Raw genomic sequence first — 23,606 nt, forward strand, 5'->3', positions numbered from 1 at the left:
TAAAGATTTAGGTCCCCTTAAATTTCTTATTGCAAATATAAATAATAATATTCAAATATTTGAATATCTGAAAAAATACTGACATAACGACTCAATATTAAAAAATTAGAATATTGCATTATTAATGTTTATTTGAAAACAAGAACTTCATAAAAACATTAGAAATTAGGAACAAAATATACAAACATTTAACAACGTAATATTCGAGTATTTCAGTATATTTGGACATACCTATCCAGTTGTTTGAAATTTGGTATAGGTAATAAATTCTGAATATTCAGATATTTAGATTTTGAATATACTTATCTGAATATTTAAATTTCAAATATTGTTTTGAAAGTATCTATCTATTCGTTTTATGGATATTTAAATATTTAAATATTCAATTGATTCGAGCTCATCCCGAAATCTAATAATTTTGGTGAAGGCGCCAAGCATCAAAATTGTAAATCCGGTAATGTCAATTGTGACAGTCAAAATTTCGAAAATTAATAAGCACCCTAAACACTAGATACACTACAAAGATACTTAATTTACTGCCAAATATCATAATGAAGCAATAAAGGATTGGGTAAAACGCAAAGCTAATGGGACGATAGACAGGTACAATAACATGTCAGTTCATCAAAGGGAGATAGAAATCCTCTAGATATTACAGTCGTAAGAAGGAAATTATAATTAATATTTAATATAACGAAGCCAGTGATGACTTTATTCTATCCATGTAACTTTTAACCCATCCACTAGAAAAACAGGACGATCCAGGATTGCAGACAGGATAGTAAACACAATAAATGATAAAATCATTAAAAAGTGCTAAATTGACAGAAATACCTGAAACTAATTGTCAGTAAAATTTTGCTTAAACTCCAATAAGTTTAAATGTTTAAGAATTACGAAAGGATAATCACTAATAATTTTCGCCAAAAGGAAAATTTTGGAAAAGGATTTAATATTCTCTAGGTTTAAAGATAGTGGTTTTAGAAGATCGATGCGAGGGGCTCTAAATAATTTAAAAGGACAAATGGTAGGAACCAGTTTTGATAGTGTTAAAGCTTAAGGATAATAAATGTTCGAAGGACGACGATAATCGCAAGACTTAAATAGGTATAGATCATAACAGTTTTCACTAGAGGAATCAAAAGAAATTCCAAACACAAAAGGAGAAGGATACAACACACTACCCTCGAGGCTTAAGGAGATTCATAATTCCTTGAAAGGACGAAGAGTGTACGCATGTACTTTGGATAGTTGAAAACCTTGTTTAAGGAGTGAAAAGTGCAGTACTTTGGATACAATTAAGAGGAATCCTAGAAGCACTGATGAAGTCAAGGATAATCCTCATGTTAAATCAATCGAAGGAATTCAATCTCTTTAAGAGGAGGACATTCGTCGTCAATGATCATTCAGAAATCGGTGTGAAGCCAGGAAAGTAAATAAACATTAATTTGGAAGGATGATGGGATGAGTGATAACAGGAGTTATTCAGCCGTTCGTTTTGGAATGGGTGAGTATAATCGAGACGTCATACGTGTTAATATGAGTTATACAGGCTTGGTGTATTGGCTACTTGTTGATTCCGGTACGTGGGCGGATACAGCAGCGAATGGTTTCTAGCGCGTAGTTGCAATGCGCTACTCTGCGTGACACCGACCAATCGCACAAGTCTTTGTCGGAAAAGCTCTCCGCCCCCAAAGTGAAGCGGCGCTCTTTGGATTTCGGATGGCACGCGGTCAATAGTCCATCGACAGTGATTGTGGTTAGTGAACGTGAGTTGTAACAATGTTACCATACCAAACCGTAGCCATGGATTACGCCGTCACCTCGAGCTTCCAGAGGCAACCACCCATCGGCCTCGGAGTCAACATCAACCCTGCGTTCACGCACTCCTGGTTGGTACCAGCGGATCTGTGTGTCCCCTACAAACAGAGTCCCGTCCTCGAACCAGGGCATGTTAACTTATTTGTTCACCTTTATAAAGCGGATTTAAGCAACACGGAGCTTTTCCGACCTGTCATCAAATTTTCCACATTTTCATGATGTAGATACTCATTTTTCCATACCATCTTCATACTGTTCAATTTTCTTTCCAATAATAGCTATATGTATCTACACTAAGTGTATCTAAGGACGAAGTCCTTTTTATTATCCTTTAGAAAACAATCAGACATTTCATTGCAAATGGAAACAATTTCCGTGAAATGTCCTGGAATGAAACTTAAATCCGCTTACTTGACCCATATTACTAAGCCTGTTTTGAGTTTCTTTTGTTTTTTTTTTTATAAAATATCAAAAAGAAGTGGTCATATCAGAGCACGTTGATAGACCAAATGAAGTCCCAATTGGACACTTTTATTGGCAGGTAGATACTTGGTATCAAATGTCATGCTGATATGTTTATAATGGCCAGCATGCACAATTGTAGTACTTTTAGTGCGACATCTGAATGTTTTGAAATCACTAATTATAATTATAATTATAAATTGCATTATTATTATTAAACATTAATTTGCTTATAAAGGTTTACGACGCCTTGTGAAATTTGTAGCACCCAGTACCTAGGTACGATATACAACAAACTTATGTAAATTAGAGTTGATAGTGACGTATTTACCAAAGCATGAAGATGACGCATGACTCTAATCTATAAATCACTGTATAATGTATTGTTTTCCTTACCGCAAGCGTACGATTCTTATTCTAATTACCGAGACATAACGAACAATTCGACATAATGCGTATTTCAAAAAGGATTTTCCAGCTCGAGGCTGCCTTGCGCAAAAATAGATGTATCAACTACTCTTGTGGAATATTTAACACCTCTGCCAGACGTATTATTTATAGCGCGACAGTGTAAACAAATTGATATACCACAAAGAACGACAACTCCTGTCGTTAATCATCACTTATTTTCAACAAGTACCTTTATAAGTCATTGAAATACTGAAAGCTCTAAAAAGAACGTAAAAAGTGCCCTCTTTTGTGCTTATTCGTGCTACAGAATGTAGTCTGTATTAATAACGTACTAAAGCTCACGAAAACCGAATTGGTCTTTAACTCTTATCATAAATGCTGTATCACTAAAATTTTACGCTTAAAACAACCCATCAATTTTGTGCGGTATACGTAAACTATATACACCCAAGCTTTATGCTTTTCTGATACTTTATAACTCATCATAGCAATCATGATATAGCACTTGTGCTTTTTACCTTTTGTGCCAAATTATTATGATGTTTAAACATACCACCAGAACCACTTGTATGTTCTTTTTACACTAATACCATTCGTGCTTATTGCATAAATAGTAACATGGATTCGTCATAGTTTATAAAAAGTCCCCACAATTTAAAGAAATGTTACCAGACGCTTTAACCAAATCACTAAACGTAAAACCAATAATTAGTGCTAATGTGCGCTCAAAACAAAATATCATTTGTAAAACGTGCATGCTTGTATAATACATATAAAACACCATACGCAAAAATGTGATTGTGTATAATATAAAAAGGCATTAAACGTGATTAGGAGGCGACACATAGTATCTATACTAAAATGGAAAATCAAAATCAAAATAGCAGAAACTAACAGTGGAAATTATTAGAAGAATTCGTATATGTATCTGGTGAAGTGATGCTCGACGTATCAATCTCATTCAAAGCATTTTTAAAAAATACTACAGTTTGGCATCAAATATATGCACTGAATATGAAAGTGACACAATTTTTTGTTGAATAAACCCATATTTTTTTTTTTAAATTACACTTTACGGGTTTTGACAATTAAGCAAATGACGAAGTGGCCCGATTTGCGGCAATGCTCCAATAATTTGAATCTAAACTGGGTACTGATTGACAAACACCCAATTTAACGTTCAAGCGTCAGTAAAAAAAGGCTACCATCATCATATAAACAAGGTTCGCTTACCGTTCCATGAGCAGTGGGCACTTCTTTCCTAAATCCAATTTACTGCCTCTGTGCACCAGCGGATAATGCGGTTTCACGGTATCTGAAAATGTATAAATTTGATAATTTTTCTGTCTACGCACTGATCGGTAGTTACAAAAAACTATTCTTTACATAATACTGTCCCGTTTTAGGTATAGTTCAAAGACGGTAATTTTGTGAAATGGTAGAAAGACTTAATTTTAAATTTGCAGTCGTAATAAACATTTATAACGGCTAACAAAATAAACATATACGTTACATATTTCATATACACAGAAATAAAATACTAATACATAGTCATTAATAACAAATAACAACAAATGTTGAAGGGCGAGATACTTTTCTCCAGAAATTTCTCAAAAGCGAATTCCAAATTTATATAGCTTACAATTATAAAAGTCTAGATTTACTGATTCATTAAAGGAAAATACTACAAACGCCGTCTGTAGCACGATGCTACATTTTAGGATTTTTACGTTTTAAACGTACTGTTAAGACAGCAAGTAGATATCCACACAAGTCGACCTTGTTGGAGCAAACGTAATCCTAAAATGTAGCATCGTGCTTTTCTAAAATTTTCTCTAAAATTTTCTAAAACGTACTGTTAAGACAGCAGGTAAAAGTTGGTCTGTGTTCTGTCGGAGCTGCCTGCGACGCGCTGATGAGATCCAAAAAGATCGAAATCGCGATCCGCGTCTGGCAGTTTCGACAGAATACAGACCACTTCGAATTATTTTATTTGATTCATCAATGCCCAAGCTGAGCCTTTGGACCTAGATAACTGCAATTTTGAACAAAGGTTTCCTTTATGATGTATACAAGGAACAAGGATGAAGGATGTATTTCGTCGTTCGTTTTAACATCTTTGTTTGTGGATAGATTTACTTGAAACTTAGTCAACCTGTGAAGCAATAAATAGTCGTTCGTGTTGTTTTCTCCTACTGAAACCTTATGAATTTAAGAATGTCCATCAAAAAAGGAAGTATGTACTGATACGTAAAATGCAGATAATACAACCACTAACAACTAACTATACCTATTCGGCCAAAGTGTCTGGGGAAGTACCAAATATGTCGAGCGTTTATACTACAATGACGCTACACCTAGAGCAAAATATAGATTCTAAAAGCTAATATAGACGTTGGTTTCTATAACCGAAAGTTTAGTTGTTCACGATATACGGTGTTCTAGCATAAGGAATGTTAGTAGATAGAAGTTGTGATAACAATCGGTAATGATTCTATCTGACAATTTACGATAAAATGGGGGTGGGTTAGCCACAGGGTAGATTCGGAACGTTAGGCGCTTGTTGGCATTCCGGTTAAGTAAACAATGAATGAGCGAAATCCATGTAAACAGAAGGCGTTGAAGAAAACAGTTGGGCCGAAAAAAAAAAAAGAACGAAAGGGTCACTAGGGACGTCTACAGTAATAAATCTCGAATCTATAAATCCTCGACAACGCGCCAATTCGGCTTGTTTTTTCATTTTATTCGGGAGATATCGCGAAAGGGCCGGCCCTGTTATAATCGTGTTATATTAAACTGCTCTCCCTCGTCCGCCGCCGAAGAAATAAGTAAAAACTATAAGAGACGATCATAATTCGGGGACCGCAGCAATAGGACCTGTCACTCTGCATTTGGGCCGGACACCAGGGACTTCACGGCTCAAATTGACCCTATGAATTACTGCTATTGGTTAGCGCAAGGGATGGATACAAATGTAAAGAATTACCAGGCATTATTTACCGTAAATATATGTATACATCTATATATAAACATTTTCGTATAGATACTTAGAAACAAAAAAAGCTACACTAAAAGCAAAACAATTTAAACTGGCCAAACGGAAGAGAACGAGAAAGCTTTAATGTTTTATTAACACCAGGTGATGCTAGAGTAGCTTTAATATTAAAAAAAAAAGCAGGAACCACCAGCTGATCCTGGTGGATGAGCTATTCGACCGACTCTGGTGCCCACTGGTAGATATCATTGTATCAGTATCCAAGAGAAACCAGGAACCACCGACTGATTTTGGTGGGTCAACTATTTCACCAATTCTTATTGACAAATATACCATTACTGTTGTACTTTGTTTTACACCAAATGGTTCTAAAATGATGGAAGCTTGGCATTTTAAATTGAATCATTTATCAGTTCCTTATTAGAAGTTTAGTTATTATGGTTTAGTTTCGTACCATTTGCCTTTGAGACTTACACCAAATCTCTCTATCTAGATTGGTTTATTGGTCAGTTCTTTATTGAAAAATACATTGTTTCAGATTTTCCTTCATTTGTCTTTAATACTTGACTTTTTCTTTTTCAAATTCTTATAGATTAGTTGAAGCCTGAACATAGTACCTAGGTACTTTTTTGGTACGTTCTTTTATTAATTCCTATTGGAAGAATACTTTGTTTGATGTTCCAAATTTTACTTCACTTGACATTTCTTTACACCAAATGCTTCCAGAAATATTGGTCGATATTTTTTATTTGAATCAATGCTCGGTACACTTATGTACCGATTTGACATTTAACGTTTCATCCAAATAAGATTTCGTCAGATGCCTTTTTTACTATTATGTGGTAAGAAAAGTGACTATCGATTTAGGTTTTGAATTCGTTTCAACTGCATACTTAAACAGATGATCCCGATTATTTAGCCATTCAATCGAGTTTCTACTGCGATAGTTTGTTGTAGTGTAAAGAATTCAATTGAGAAACAAACGATAATAATGAAAACTCCCCCAAAAAAGTAATGGAAAGTAAGTCGTGCTTTCGTCCGGTATAGTGCGAGGGTGGCTGGCTGAGTTTGGCGTTAGCTAGGGGTGCGTCGGTCCTTATAGAGGGCAGCGTGTGAAAACAAAATTAAGGCGAACTTTTGGTAAAATTGGCGGAAATTGGCCGACGTTAGTTCAACGCTTGCTAGGCCCTCGGAGAATTGGCCCTTCGTCCTTCTTCTTCTGTAGACGGATGATTAGGTTATCGCGAGAATGCGCCACCTGACTATACACCTCCACCTACCTCTTGGACGATCGGAACGCTCTACGGGTTCCTTTTTATCTCTCGGATGTCGCGTAAGCGATCGGAGAACGCTGTCCCAAGGCGATTCGCTTCCAAATAGAGAACGCCGTCATCATCGTATACTGACGACGAAGGACTTGGGCAAGAGTGCTGACTTGCGACCGTCACGTTGTGATGGCCAGTTTTATCGCTGGACTTACGTGCGAAGACGTGTCGCACTAATGAACCACCAACTCTCACGAGACACCACCGAACTGAAAAACTGCCTCCCATCACGTCATAAAACGTATGCTGCTCCTATCTGGGTACCTATCTCAATTCTTCCTCGCACATTATAATCGAAAACCTGCAATCACTAATCGAAACGAAATCTCCGAACCAAACCGCAGACACAATTCCCACAATATCGCAATTCCAAACGAATATTCTGATAAATATTTAAAAATTCTAGAATTTTCCATCTTAATTCACTTAATTTCCTAAGGAATTAATTCATCAAAGATCTTTGATAGTCAACACTTCGGAAACTGGGTTTTAAAGTTTTAATGTGGAAAATGAAAATTAGAGATAGTCTTAAATAAAATGAAAACGGTAAAGACAAAACAATATTGTATGATAATAAATAAAAGTAAAACAAAAATAAGTACTAGTATGCAAGGGAAGAAAAAGTAGGAAAAGTGAGAACAAAAAGATAGGAGACGAAAAATTAGAAGTCAGATAACTCAATCCTTCCAGCGGTAGAGACATAAGACACAGGATAGCGAAGGGTAGAGTCGCCTTCAATAAAAAGAAGTCACTTGTATACTCGCGAACAGTTAATTTAGAAAAGAAAGAAAAGGTTAGAAGTGTTCGATATGTGGTGTTATAGGTGATATGATGAGGATACCGTGGATAGAGAAGGTTAGAAATGAAGAGATATTAGATAGAATAGGAGAACAGGGGCCTATATGGAGTTCAATAAAAAATAGGTTCGTAGGGCACCCTCTTAGGTATGAAGGACTACTTAGAGAAATAATAGAAACAGAAACAGGAGTTAAGAGGAGTAGAGGTAGATCCATAGATTAGATTTCTGTTCACAAATAATTAATGATGTGAGAGTTTTAGGGAAATGCGAAATTTAGATCAGGATAGTCCAACCAATCTTAAGACTGACGACCTTATGATGATGACGATGTGGTAAAAGTTAATTCGCTTATATTTTTTATATTCAAATTACTGTCAAATATTTGAACAATTGGTGTCATTACAGATCAATGATATAATTTATTAACCTCTTTCAAAATTTTCTATTTTTAATAGGTATATACATAGATACTATTGCCACAAGTTTTCTTTGTGACTTTCTGTATCTCCGGAAGGTCTAATCATTCGCACAATTGCGACGTTTGGCCTCCAATACTTTCTACTTTTATGCATCCTAGGGGACTCGTGCCCTGGCTTACTTGTTCAGACTTTCCACCTTCATTCACCGAAAACCTCTGGGATTTTTCTTGTTTTCAATACCGGCCAATTCTTTAATTTCTTCTCCTTATCGAGATTTGTTGTACTAAATTTACATTAGAATCGTATTAAAAAAAGGAACTTTTAAACGTCGGAGGGGTTTGCTAACAACAGATTTATAGCAATGATACCAAGAAAACGATCAGCTGTTAAGTCTACACAATACGTTTTACTTCCAGATAAAAAATACTGAACTTAATATTAACCTTAGTTATTTTTGACGAAATATATGTAAAATGTAAAAAATTATTAGAAAATTAATGTTGGCACGCTAGTCAATAAGAGTCTTATTGTTGTTGAAGTGAGAAGTTTAGAATTATTTAAATTATTTTAGCGTTTGTTTACAGTATTCTGGAATTGAGGAAGGAGAAGAGCAGGGACGCTGCAAGGTCGCGAAGAGGCAAAGAAAATTTCGAATTTTACGAGCTGGCCAAAATGTTGCCTCTTCCAGCTGCCATCACGTCTCAACTTGACAAAGCAAGTATAATAAGATTAACAATATCGTACCTGAAACTCCGAGATTTTTCGGGTCATGGGGATCCACCATGGAACAGGGATGGACCACCGCCCAACAAATCTCTCAAAGGTTAGTTTCATTATTATACATTTGAGGTGGACGATATTCGTCGATTTTCTGTAAACATCGATGTTTCTCGTAGAAGAATCAATATCAGAGATTCGATACATCGATGTTTTAAAATTGGCGTTTGATTGACGTTTGCATGAACGTATATTGGCTTATAAACAACTAAATCATGAAAATAGGTGGCATGACTTCTGAATGAGATGGATGATACGATGAAATTTGATTGGTATGTGAGTTTTGGCGGTTATAGTAGATACATTTACAAGTAGTTGTAAGAAATAAATAGCGATCCATCAACATTCTTCAATCACTGTTTTGTTGATTTTGAACATTGATAAAATGATTTTGAATGAGGTCGGGACAGAAGCGGACCTAGAGAAAAACTGAACCGAAAGTTGTATATAAACCATTGTATAGTAGCATGAAGATTCGGGCTATAGGGCCGTGGTCTAAGTGAACTATTACGTCCAGACGTTTCGTCAGCTACTGCGGTTGACATCCTCAGTGGTAGTGGTGCGTTGACGACGACGACAAGTCGCTGTCGAGACTTCGAGATATAATCTACGTTCACGTTGTTAACGCAGCATTACCACTGAGGATGTCAGCCGCAGTAGCCGACGAAACGTCTGGACAGAATAGTTCGCTTAGACCACGGCGCTATAGCCCGAATCTTCATACTACTATGGACTCCGGCCGTGAAAGCCTTTGTTCTTATCGCGTTGTTCGGAAAGTCATTTCGTTTTTTTTGTGGAAATGAAAGACAGTTTTCGTATAATAAACAAATACTTTATTAAATTATATATTGACCGTTCTGGTCCAACACCTTTTGCCATCTTTCTGGTAGTAGCATAATTCCACGCTCATAAAATTTTTGGTCTTTGCTGGCAAAAAACTGATCGAGGAGGTTTTTGACCTCCACATTTGAGGTGAAGGTTTTACCGTCTAAAAAATTTTGGAGTGACCGGAACAAATAATAATCCGATGGTGCCAGGTCTGGAGAATATGTTGGGTAAAGCATTGTATCCCATTCAAGCTGTAAAAGCTTTTGACGAGTGACCAAACATGTGTGAGGTCTCGCGTTGACTTGGAGAAACACTACACCTTTCCTGTTGATTAGTTCTGACCTTTTCCGTTGAAGTGCATCATTCAGTTTGTCCAGCTGATGACAGTAGACTTCCGAATAAATCGTTGTGTAATCCGGTAAAAGCTCAAAAAAAACGATTCCTTTAAAATCCCACCAAACAGACAGCATCACCTTTTTTTGGTGAATATCGGCTTTGGAAATGGTTTGAGCCGGTTCATCTTTTTTGCTCCATGACCTCTTGCGTTTGACGTTGTTGTATACAACCCATTTTTCGTCCCCAGTGATGATGCGTTTCAAAAACGGATCATTTTCGTGACGTTTGAGAAGCGAATCGCAGACGTCAATGCGGCGACACAGATTTCTCTCTGTGAGAACATGGGGAACCCATACATCGAGCTTCGAGGATAATCCCAGGCCTTTCAAGTGGTCATAAACTGTTGAATTTGATAAATTTAACCTCAATCCGATCTCACGTGTTGTTATTCGCCGGTTCACATCAATTATCGCGTTTTTATCAGCTTCAACCTGCCTTCCCGAACGTGGTGCATTTTCGACATCAAAATTGCCGGATCGAAATTTAGCGAACCAGTTCTGGCACTGGCGTACTGTCAACACACCTTCTCCATACACATCAGTCAATTTCTTTCTGACTTGAACAGCATTTTTACCCTTTCTGTAGTAAAACAGTAAGATATGTCGAAAATGCTGCTTATCGCTCTCCATATTTAAAAGGGCACCAACCAAAAACTACTGCGTAGAATTAATTGGAATTTTTCACACACAAGCCTTGCCATATTATGAGCTCTCAAAGCATATAAAAATTATACGGCTTAAATGTGAAGTTGGGTGCAAAAGAATACAATTAAATCCTCTATCGGGAAAAAACGAAATGACTTTCCGAACAACCCTATATAAACAATTTTCGTACTGTTATGGTCCTCTACATATTTGTAAAGGTATTACCATGGTAGAGAACAACAGGAACGACGTGTAGCATTATACAAAAACGTATGAAGCTACAAGTGTTGAAGGAATAATGTCAATCAGTATTTAAGAGAACGAAGGCAGCCGGGAATTGGGGGATGGCAGAGATAAATAACCCTTCCGCAAAATATAGCCCCCGCTAATTCCCGTTCGCATATTTACGTACGGTTGAGAGAAGGAAGACGGCGGCACGTTACAAAAGCAATCCCATTTAAATCTTAAACAAAGCTTGTAACCCTCTATATCGGTGTCAATTCATTAAGAGTGTTGTCGTAAGAATGTCGAATCCGACTGCCTAATTCTGCATAATTATTTCTGTTCAAACCCTCACTCGCCACAAGTACACCAATTAGGCCTCTAAATTTTCCCAGTTTGGTTTACAATAAGCACTGTCTAATTTCATCATTCGCGGGACGGTCTGGAATTGGATTTACTAGTTTAACAGGGAGGGTTCGTGATTAGATTTACATGTTGTACATTCGGGGAACATTTTGTCCTCGTCAGACGATGCCTCATCCTACAACACCCCTCGTCTTCTACTATGACATACACGGCAACCGAAACGACCGAATATCGATGTGTTAACATCACACCCTCCAACAATTATAGGTACCTCACTCTTTCTTTTTATTTTTATAAAGCTTACATTTTTTCTTCAGAAATAAATCATTTTTACTATCAAATATTTCATACTGTTTTCTTAATGTGGTTTATAATTCGATAGACCACAACACCAACAACAATTACTTTCGATTAATTGATTGATGATCATCGATTAGCAATGTATGAGCGTATTATAAAGCTATCACGATAAAGTTATATTTCTCATTTCTAAAATGTATACCTACTATAATTTATCGCTACTTTCTTACCAAATCCAAAAACTTGTCGCTTCAACCTGGCTAATGGAGAATAGACGAAATGCTAATCAAGCTATCAGTACATATAGCACATCTTGAAAAATTCTTTAAGAACAAAAATTTGTCGTTGAAAGATTGTTCTACGTGAAGTAGTGGAGCGAAAAAGTTTCGCATTCGGTAACAAATTAGCGACAAATTATAATGAATTTTCGAAACAAGAAATATGACTTTGTCGTGCTGGCTTGATACAGATACGTAAATTTTGGTGTCATAACATTTTCAATAGATACGTACCTGCCTATTTATAAAACGGTGTGACTTTTTTAGCGTTGATAAAACTGAAGAATTGAGGTTAGTTTTATAGAAAGAGTGGAATCGTGTGTTCAGTGTACACACCCTGTTGTACATTGTTAAATGTTTTCGTTGTCTGCATTACAATTGGTTTAGATAAAAATACTCGTCGATTTTAAATACGTCGAAACCAGCTCACGTAGGTTAATTTTTGGGCTGCTTGACTAACCGAAATTACTCAAAGGCTGCACGGAATCGAGCGGTACGGTACGTGTAAAAAATAACAATTCCCCATCACGTATCATCATCCATACCGCTATGGCTTCCATGCGAAGCACATAGGCAAAATGGCTCCCATTTAGTATTCCGAAATCGTAAATTCTGATTCAGGACAGTGTCACTGTCATAACCTTATTATATGCAAGCGCTATTTCGAGGAATACTTGCACAAAACGAATTACTACCTCGTGCACTGTTTTCATGCGAAACAACAGTTTCACAGCCAGCCGTAATACCTTGTTTGTCCGCTTTTCAACAAAAAATATTTTCTTCATACCCTATGAACAAAACACTGACTACCACCTGAATATACCTAGGTTCATTAGGTTAAAAATGGTGAAATATATTCCGTAGTTTCGCTTTACAAACACGTGAAACAAACCTAAATTAATAGACACAAAAAAAATCTACTTCTGAAAGCCAGAAATGCAAAATAATCATAAAAATATGGCCACAGGGAAACATCAGAATAGTAATATGCACCTAGATAAGTTTTACTCTTTAAATCAACTCTTCTGTATTCTGTATTCGCAAGGACTACTGTTTACTCCTCGCCTCTTAGTACGATAAATCCCAGAGGATAGTAGTAAACAAATGTTATAGTGTCGTATGTCCTTTGTCCTTTTACATGTATTAGCGCAACAGGACATCCGGTCGATTTTAGTAAAGTCACTTGACCATCGATCTACGTCAGATTTATCAGTAAACCTTTCCATAAAACCTAAATTTTAACGTGCTATTTTGTTATATTTTTAAATTGCGGACATTTATAAAATACTATCTTTTAAATCACGTATATCAATCAGTGAGCGCGGCGGAAAAGAAAAGGTTAGAAGCGTTCGAAATGTGGTGTTATAGGCGGATGATGAGGATATCGTGGGTAGATAAGGTTAGAAATGAAGAGGTATTGGAAGGAATAGGAGAACAGACGACTCTATGGAAGTCAATAAAAAATAGGCGAGATAGGAGGTTGGTAGGACACCTTCTTAGGCATGAAGGTCTAGTCAGAGACATATTAGAGGCAGAAACAGCAGTTAGGAGGGGTAGAGGTAGACCTAGATTAGATTACTGTTCGCAAATAGTTAAGGATGTGGGTTGTTCTAGTTTTAAGAAAATGCAAAGTTTAGCTCAGGATAGGAAAGAGTGGAGGTACGTGTCCACCAGTCTTAGGACTGACGACCTTATAATGATGATGATATCAATCTAGTAAGACAGTTATGTTTCTTGTTTTAGAAATTATCTACATTTTTTCGCTAGTTATTCGCTTATTGGTTGCCAAATCCAAAAACTTTGTCGCTCCAGTTTTAGGTTACGGAGAAATAAACGACGCGTTAACTTTATGTCAATAAGCTGACACTAATACATACCTAAATGGCATAGAAAAATACTGTTAGGGCCACAATTTGTCGCTGAAAGGTGGTACTTTTACCTATTTTGTTGCGAGTCCAGCTTCGAGCTGATCAGCAAGAAACAATTAGAGACCCATCAAAGTGACACTACACATAGCGTATACCAAATTATGTAGAAATATCGCAAAAAAATACTGTAGCATGATTTGTCACTAACATCTCACTAAAAAATAGAAACTTAATCGATTTGTCACGAATCCAGCCTCCAGCGACAAAATGTGTAAAAGAACCATTATTCAGAGACAAATTATATATGACCTTTAAAGTGTACTTAAAATATACTATGTGCAGTGCGAGCTTGATATCAAATTCCAACCGACAGGAGAGACAAATTTTTGGAATTCATAACAAATTAGCGAATAATCAGGGATAAATTATGGTGTATGTATGTAACTTTGTCGAACTAGCTTTGTATACGCCTGTAAACCGATTGGTAGTGAGTGTATACCAGAAAACTTATAGACTTAAGGAACCTACACACAATCAAATATATGTTTACAGCAGCAGCAAGTTGAGCTTGTCTTGTTGGTTCTTTTTTTGCCAACAACGATGTAACGTAAAACATGAGGCAAGTTCGTCTCGATAAGGTGAGGTCTAGCCTCATAATTCTTCCCTCTTTGGTTTCACTGCCGTTGTAAAATCGTTAATGGGATAAATATTATAATCCAAATCTATTAGTATCTATTTACTAACGTAGTCAGTAGGATAACTGGACGAACTAGTTAGTCGCGTGCTACAGCGCCTTTTCTTAGATTTATTCGATATCGATCTTTCAACTTCCTCTAGGCAATAATCAGCATTCTGAACGGCAACTCTAGCGACTTCCTTTGTATCAGCCGCAAACCAATTAAAAGTTGAAATTTTCATGTCGATATTATAATCAATAATAACTTTAATAAATTAAAATAAAAAAGAATACGATAAAAATTTAACTCTAGTTTGCATATCCACAATAAAATAAGTAAATTGCTGTATAAAAATGACCCTGTCATTATCATCATCATTATAGGGTTATCAGTGCTAAGACTAATTGGACACGCACCTCCAATCTTTCCTATCCTGAGCTAAATTTCGCATTTTCCTAAAACTAGAACATCCTACATCCTCAACTATTTGTGAACCTTAACTACTGTTTCTACTGTATTGAATCCTTTTTATGATATGAGATTTTTTTTTAAAGATTTTATTGTACCTATTACATCCATAATATTCTCATTATCTACTAATGATAATTCATCAAGTCAAGTAGCTTGATAACCTGAAAATCAAAGTTCACATGGTTTTCCCTTGTTGCATTACTTAACTGTATGTCAAACACATTCAGAAGTTAGGTAGGTACTTGATATTACTTGATATCAACCCGATCTGATATGTATTAGGCGCGAGTTATTTACGCACTTATAAGATCATTGACAATTAAAATACATTCGGGACAGCACACAGGTTACACATTTCCTAAAGCAATACACCATCGATATAATTGAAAGCTTCATTTCATCCTTTTGGACCTTAAAGTTGAGTGCAAGAAACTTCACGAAAATACTTGATTCTTGAAATTTGAGAATAGTGAGGGGAGATTTAAATTCAAAAACTAATTTCCTCCTTAACAATAAAAAACCGACCTGATATGTATTAGGCGCGAATTATTTATGCACTTATAAGATCATTGACAATTTAAATATATTCGGGACAGCACGCAGATTACACATTTCTTAAAGCAATACCTACACCATCGATATAATTGAAAGCTTCATTTCATCCTTTTGAACTTGTAAAGTTAAGTGCAAGAAATTTCACGAAAATACTTGATTCTTGGAGTTTGAAGAGACTGTAGGGGAGATTTAAACTGAAAAACTAATTTCCTCCTTCACCAATAAAAAAGTTGAAAAACTGAACAATTGTGCGTAATGATTTTACTGTCAACTTGAAAATTGCTATGCTAAAACTTGACGTCACAAAATGATTAATGAAAAGTAAGGCAATTTTTACAAACCACACACTTGATTTTGCAAATGCTTGAAATGTACATGAACAAAATTTCCTCCTAACTTCATTTTCGAAAATTAATTTAATAAAGATCGCAAAATTATTCTCTATATAACGTTTTGACAATGTACATTGATTAATGCTGTGATATTAGTTGGAAGAGTGGCTGACGAACATTATTGAATTATAGGGAAGGGACCAGTGACCGTTGGCTAGTACTCCTTTGGGATATGACCCTAAACACCTTTACAGTAGTTTTACCAAGGACAATCTTTGATTATTTGCGTCTGTCTTATATCACGTTAAATTGCCGTGACTCATCAATCAATACTCCAGTTTCCTATTTTTACCGAAAATTTTCTTTTTGTTTAAAAGAGCCTGGTTCCAATCCAATATATTAATTTTATAATGATATATGTGCTTATATATTGAATATTTCCCTTATAACAACCCTAGCAACTAGTCACAAATTACCCTACTCAATTTATATAGCATTATATGTATAATCCTTAAAAAATTGTAACTTGACTCTAACGTTTTTAATAAAATTAAAAATCAAAATAGTAGTAAATTTGGTTAATGTGCAATCTTAATCAAAAGAACAAAAAATTGACTATAATTAAATCAATTAATCATCTCTTCATAGCTTAATTTTTTTGAAACACTTATTGATTCAACATTTTTCAGCTATTTTTTATCACCTTATTTCGTAGTAGATAATTTCTTTGTAGTAAAGCCTCATAAATTATTTTTCCAGTGTTTTCGTCTCATTATTATTATTAACAACCATATACACCCCGTTATAGATATTTACTTTTATACAATTGTATTTTTATTACAAAAATAAATTTTGTTTACTAATATACCATACAAAAACAGAAAACCATCAAGATATCCTGCTGTACTGTAGGACAAATGTATCAAAGAGTATCTCTAAATATGTCATATTCTACGTTTTATATTCACTTGTAAAACGTAAAATAACACATGTAGCAAAGTAAATCTTATACATATATGTTAATTAATATCTTATAATAACAATGCAATCAAAAATACATAATTAATAATCATTTTTAATACAAAAAAAATTAATAAAACCAACACTCACCACAACCGCAGTTAACACCAGCCTTGACACAACACTCTCTTCCACCTCCAACTATTCATCCAATACGAAGGAATCTAATTAAATTAATAGAGATGTGAATGTTACTATATGTGTAGAGATGGGTAGAATTATTCTTAATATATTAATAAATTATAGCAGTTTTTTATTAAATAAAAGCAAGTAACAATATTTAAAACAGGTTAGTGGAAATTGATTTTAGAATTAGTTATTTTGTAATAAGAACTATTTTTTTTTTGAATTAGGTAAACATTAAATTAGTACTTTCCTAATTTTTTTGTTTTGAATAAAGTGTAACATGCATATGTGAAACATTTTAACATTTAAAAATGGTTAATATCAAATATTGTTGTGAAAATTAATTTAAAAATTTTTTACCCACTATAAACTACCTCAGATTAATGAGGGAAAATTTGTTGTTGTTGTCTGCTACGGGTTCGATTCCCGACGAAGGTATGACAACAGCAACAAATTTTCCCTCATTAATCTAAGGTAGTTTATAGTGGGTAAAAAAATTGAGAATGAATTTTCACAATAATATTAAATCGTAACAATTACAGATATCCAAAACACTTTCAATTTTTCTTATTTTAAGAAATTTAGGGAGTTACATAGTGTGGAAAAAGTTAATTTTCACAAAAAATAGTAAATAACTAATTGCACAAGTCACGTATGCAAAATTTAACTTACTGAAACTGTTAAAAATTAACAGTGAAACAAAATAAATGCTAAATTTTATAAATCAGGTGAACAATAAAAAAACTTCACCTTTTTTAAAAGTGCGTGCTTTTTGGCCAAATCAAATTTTCAGATTAGTCACGTCTAATTAGTAATTTACTATTATTTGAACAAAACTAGCCCTTTTCGTAGTGTAACTCTAGAAATTCCTTAAGAACAATAAAAATAATTTTATCTTTAATATCAACTTCCAGTTAAATGGATTCCTTGATAACACGACATTTGTTTTTTCCTATTTATTTGTAATAAACGGTACTTAGGTATCGAAGTGTCTAGTATAGGGTTGATCCTGATCCCGATGATTCAAACGTGTCATCCCTTTCATTTTATTTGGGGTGTACAGGATAGAAACTCAATAATAATGTAAACGAGTGGAATTATTGTGCTAGGGTTATGCTAGATCGACAGAGGCAAGTAATTGTAATTCAAAAGTGGTAGAATTCCAAAATCCCAATAATTGCGGAAGCCTCGCAATCCTCTAACGTTATTTACCACGTTATCCCACACATGTTCATCCCCTTTGACTCATCTATTTTGTTGCAGCAGGGAGAAGTCGGACTTCAGCGGGTTTAGCTATGGATATTTTTGAACAGCATCAAGGAACTCATATATTACAGGTAAAACTTTCTTCTTTAAAACCATCAAATATTTGACTCATTCCATCAGGTATGAAGTAGTAGTAGTAGTAGTAGTAGTAGTAAATTTACTCGAGTGCAACGAAGCAGTGTATAAGTAGTAACGAATTGAAAGTTTTGATATTAAATTCTGCAAGTTTTCGAAGAAAACGCATCCCTTTATTTTCTTTCAGACAGTTTTGTCGGCAATACCCTGACGTCTGATCCCTTCGGCGTATAAAGAATGGCCGTCAAGACCTGACATGAATATGTAACCTAAACTGAATATTACACGGCTTCTGATGCGTCTTTAAAGATATCCCGTTGACAAATAGCTTGTCTTTTAGACTTCAAATATGCATAAGCCAAAAATCTGACAACTGATAGACTACATCACGATGTGACAAAAACATAATAATTTTACTCATACCGGGTACTCCCAAATTTACATCGTCCCAAAACATTTCTTCTGACATACGTATAACACGCTATCCTTTTCGTAAGACGTTAAATGCCACCATATATCGAGTTTAAGTTGAATAAAAATGATTCTTAAAGTTAATAGAGATGTCACTTATCAGTTTGATTGATGTTTTTGCAGTCCCTCGATGGATTTGCCCTGGCCCTTGCTTCTGATGGACGATTTTTATATATCTCGGAAACTGTGTCCATTTATTTAGGGCTGTCACAGGTTAGTCTAATATTAATAGCCTCAGTTTAATATATTGTATTATAGATCACAAGGATATTTTAATAACGTCCTTAAAAAATATTAAACTGGTATCCTAATTCATACGAGTTACAAATTATCGGAAAGACGAACGCGTCACGGAAGGTTCTTTAGATATCCTCATTAGTTCTAATTAATTACGTGCTAATTCGCCTAGAAATTTCTGCTTCCACTAATTACTGAATCCCCTAACTGTCCTCCCTTTAAGTTGAATAAAAGATCAGGCGTTACCACTAGAAGCATATTATGGTGACTATTTTTGTGTTTTATTGCCCATAGGAGGCACCTTTGAAAAGTATTAATTCTACGGGAACAAACAGAAAATAGACTAGACCAGAAAAAGTATCATGTACATATCGTGTATCATGCATATTAAGAAGAAAGTTGCTTAATCTTTTAACTAGTTCATGTAAGGAACTAAGTAAAAGAAATTGAAATTGATTCAAAAGAAGGAATAAGTTTCGCATGTTCCTTTTGTCAAAACAAAGAAGGAATAAGTTTTATTGCCCTTTGAAAAGTATTAATTCTACGGGAACAAACAGAAAATAGACTAGACCAGAAAAAGTATCATGTACATATCCTGTATCATGCATATTAAGAAGAAAGTTGCTTAATCTTTTAACTAGTTCATGTAAGGAACTAAGTAAAAGAAATTGAAATTGATTCAAAAGAAGGAATAAGTTTCGCATGTTCCTTTTGTCAAAACAAAGAAGGAATAAGTTTTATTGCCCTTTGAAAAGTATTAATTCTACGGGAACAAACAGAAAATAGACTAGACCAGAAAAAGTATCATGTACATATCCTGTATCATGCATATTAAGAAGAAAGTTGCTTAATCTTTTAACTAGTTCATGTAAGGAACTAAGTAAAAGAAATTGAAATTGATTCAAAAGAAGGAATAAGTTTCGCATGTTCCTTTTGTCAAAACAAAGAAGGAATAAGTTTTATTGCCCTTTGAAAAGTATTAATTCTACGGGAACAAACAGAAAATAGACTAGACCAGAAAAAGTATCATGTACATATCCTGTATCATGCATATTAAGAAGAAAGTTGCTTAATCTTTTAACTAGTTCATGTAAGGAACTAAGTAAAAGAAATTGAAATTGATTCAAAAGAAGGAATAAGTTTCGCATGTTCCTTTTGTCAAAACAAAGAAGGAATAAGTTTTATTGCCCTTTGAAAAGTATTAATTCTACGGGAACAAACAGAAAATAGACTAGACCAGAAAAAGTATCATGTACATATCCTGTATCATGCATATTAAGAAGAAAGTTGCTTAATCTTTTAACTAGTTCATGTAAGGAACTAAGTAAAAGAAATTGAAATTGATTCAAAAGAAGGAATAAGTTTCGCATGTTCCTTTTGTCAAAACAAAGAAGGAATAAGTTTTATTGCCCTTTGAAAAGTATTAATTCTACGGGAACAAACAGAAAATAGACTAGACCAGAAAAAGTATCATGTACATATCCTGTATCATGCATATTAAGAAGAAAGTTGCTTAATCTTTTAACTAGTTCATGTAAGGAACTAAGTAAAAGAAATTGAAATTGATTCAAAAGAAGGAATAAGTTTCGCATGTTCCTTTTGTCAAAACAAAGAAGGAATAAGTTTTATTGCCCTTTGAAAAGTATTAATTCTACGGGAACAAACAGAAAATAGACTAGACCAGAAAAAGTATCATGTACATATCCTGTATCATGCATATTAAGAAGAAAGTTGCTTAATCTTTTAACTAGTTCATGTAAGGAACTAAGTAAAAGAAATTGAAATTGATTCAAAAGAAGGAATAAGTTTCGCATGTTCCTTTTGTCAAAACAAAGAAGGAATAAGTTTTATTGCCCTTTGAAAAGTATTAATTCTACGGGAACAAACAGAAAATAGACTAGACCAGAAAAAGTATCATGTACATATCCTGTATCATGCATATTAAGAAGAAAGTTGCTTAATCTTTTAACTAGTTCATGTAAGGAACTAAGTAAAAGAAATTGAAATTGATTCAAAAGAAGGAATAAGTTTCGCATGTTCCTTTTGTCAAAACAAAGAAGGAATAAGTTTTATTGCCCTTTGAAAAGTATTAATTCTACGGGAACAAACAGAAAATAGACTAGACCAGAAAAAGTATCATGTACATATCCTGTATCATGCATATTAAGAAGAAAGTTGCTTAATCTTTTAACTAGTTCATGTAAGGAACTAAGTAAAAGAAATTGAAATTGATTCAAAAGAAGGAATAAGTTTCGCATGTTCCTTTTGTCAAAACAAAGAAGGAATAAGTTTTATTGCCCTTTGAAAAGTATTAATTCTACGGGAACAAACAGAAAATAGACTAGACCAGAAAAAGTATCATGTACATATCCTGTATCATGCATATTAAGAAGAAAGTTGCTTAATCTTTTAACTAGTTCATGTAAGGAACTAAGTAAAAGAAATTGAAATTGATTCAAAAGAAGGAATAAGTTTCGCATGTTCCTTTTGTCAAAACAAAGAAGGAATAAGTTTTATTGCCCTTTGAAAAGTATTAATTCTACGGGAACAAACAGAAAATAGACTAGACCAGAAAAAGTATCATGTACATATCCTGTATCATGCATATTAAGAAGAAAGTTGCTTAATCTTTTAACTAGTTCATGTAAGGAACTAAGTAAAAGAAATTGAAATTGATTCAAAAGAAGGAATAAGTTTCGCATGTTCCTTTTGTCAAAACAAAGAAGGAATAAGTTTTATTGCCCTTTGAAAAGTATTAATTCTACGGGAACAAACAGAAAATAGACTAGACCAGAAAAAGTATCATGTACATATCCTGTATCATGCATATTAAGAAGAAAGTTGCTTAATCTTTTAACTAGTTCATGTAAGGAACTAAGTAAAAGAAATTGAAATTGATTCAAAAGAAGGAATAAGTTTCGCATGTTCCTTTTGTCAAAACAAAGAAGGAATAAGTTTTATTGCCCTTTGAAAAGTATTAATTCTACGGGAACAAACAGAAAATAGACTAGACCAGAAAAAGTATCATGTACATATCCTGTATCATGCATATTAAGAAGAAAGTTGCTTAATCTTTTAACTAGTTCATGTAAGGAACTAAGTAAAAGAAATTGAAATTGATTCAAAAGAAGGAATAAGTTTCGCATGTTCCTTTTGTCAAAACAAAGAAGGAATAAGTTTTATTGCCCTTTGAAAAGTATTAATTCTACGGGAACAAACAGAAAATAGACTAGACCAGAAAAAGTATCATGTACATATCCTGTATCATGCATATTAAGAAGAAAGTTGCTTAATCTTTTAACTAGTTCATGTAAGGAACTAAGTAAAAGAAATTGAAATTGATTCAAAAGAAGGAATAAGTTTCGCATGTTCCTTTTGTCAAAACAAAGAAGGAATAAGTTTTATTGCCCTTTGAAAAGTATTAATTCTACGGGAACAAACAGAAAATAGACTAGACCAGAAAAAGTATCATGTACATATCCTGTATCATGCATATTAAGAAGAAAGTTGCTTAATCTTTTAACTAGTTCATGTAAGGAACTAAGTAAAAGAAATTGAAATTGATTCAAAAGAAGGAATAAGTTTCGCATGTTCCTTTTGTCAAAACAAAGAAGGAATAAGTTTTATTGCCCTTTGAAAAGTATTAATTCTACGGGAACAAACAGAAAATAGACTAGACCAGAAAAAGTATCATGTACATATCCTGTATCATGCATATTAAGAAGAAAGTTGCTTAATCTTTTAACTAGTTCATGTAAGGAACTAAGTAAAAGAAATTGAAATTGATTCAAAAGAAGGAATAAGTTTCGCATGTTCCTTTTGTCAAAACAAAGAAGGAATAAGTTTTATTGCCCTTTGAAAAGTATTAATTCTACGGGAACAAACAGAAAATAGACTAGACCAGAAAAAGTATCATGTACATATCCTGTATCATGCATATTAAGAAGAAAGTTGCTTAATCTTTTAACTAGTTCATGTAAGGAACTAAGTAAAAGAAATTGAAATTGATTCAAAAGAAGGAATAAGTTTCGCATGTTCCTTTTGTCAAAACAAAGAAGGAATAAGTTTTATTGCCCTTTGAAAAGTATTAATTCTACGGGAACAAACAGAAAATAGACTAGACCAGAAAAAGTATCATGTACATATCCTGTATCATGCATATTAAGAAGAAAGTTGCTTAATCTTTTAACTAGTTCATGTAAGGAACTAAGTAAAAGAAATTGAAATTGATTCAAAAGAAGGAATAAGTTTCGCATGTTCCTTTTGTCAAAACAAAGAAGGAATAAGTTTTATTGCCCTTTGAAAAGTATTAATTCTACGGGAACAAACAGAAAATAGACTAGACCAGAAAAAGTATCATGTACATATCCTGTATCATGCATATTAAGAAGAAAGTTGCTTAATCTTTTAACTAGTTCATGTAAGGAACTAAGTAAAAGAAATTGAAATTGATTCAAAAGAAGGA

The 23,606-nt window shown here is 34.0% G+C and overlaps 1 protein-coding gene and 1 long non-coding RNA gene across 4 annotated transcripts in view; one reads left to right on the forward strand and one right to left on the reverse strand.

The window, feature by feature from the left end:
* LOC108733805 overlaps positions 1–17,133 on the reverse strand; it is a 137,298-nt gene extending 120,165 nt beyond the window's left edge. The window contains exons 1-2 of the long non-coding RNA XR_003232178.1: positions 17,057–17,133; positions 3,928–4,009 (exon numbers count right to left, since the gene is read on the reverse strand). This is a non-coding gene — a long non-coding RNA (uncharacterized LOC108733805). The remainder of the gene's footprint in view (positions 1–3,927; positions 4,010–17,056) is intronic.
* LOC108733802 (protein trachealess) overlaps positions 1–23,606 on the forward strand; it is a 140,679-nt gene that overhangs the window by 105,631 nt on the left and 11,442 nt on the right. The window contains exons 1-4 of one of the 3 annotated variants that reach the window (XM_018465119.2): positions 1,697–1,949; positions 8,817–9,055; positions 18,356–18,429; positions 19,028–19,117. In XM_018465119.2, coding sequence (XP_018320621.1) covers positions 1,783–1,949; positions 8,817–9,055; positions 18,356–18,429; positions 19,028–19,117 — 570 coding nt within the window. In that variant the 5' untranslated portion in view covers positions 1,697–1,782. Of the gene's footprint in view, positions 1–1,696; positions 1,950–8,816; positions 9,056–18,355; positions 18,430–19,027; positions 19,118–23,606 lie in introns of those variants that run through there. The other 2 variants (XM_018465120.2, XM_018465118.2) reach the window with 2 other exon arrangements.

The sequence above is a fragment of the Agrilus planipennis genome, unplaced genomic scaffold (assembly GCF_000699045.2).
Source record: "Agrilus planipennis isolate EAB-ADULT unplaced genomic scaffold, Apla_2.0 scaffold11, whole genome shotgun sequence".
NCBI classification, from domain to species: Eukaryota; Metazoa; Arthropoda; class Insecta; order Coleoptera; family Buprestidae; genus Agrilus; species Agrilus planipennis.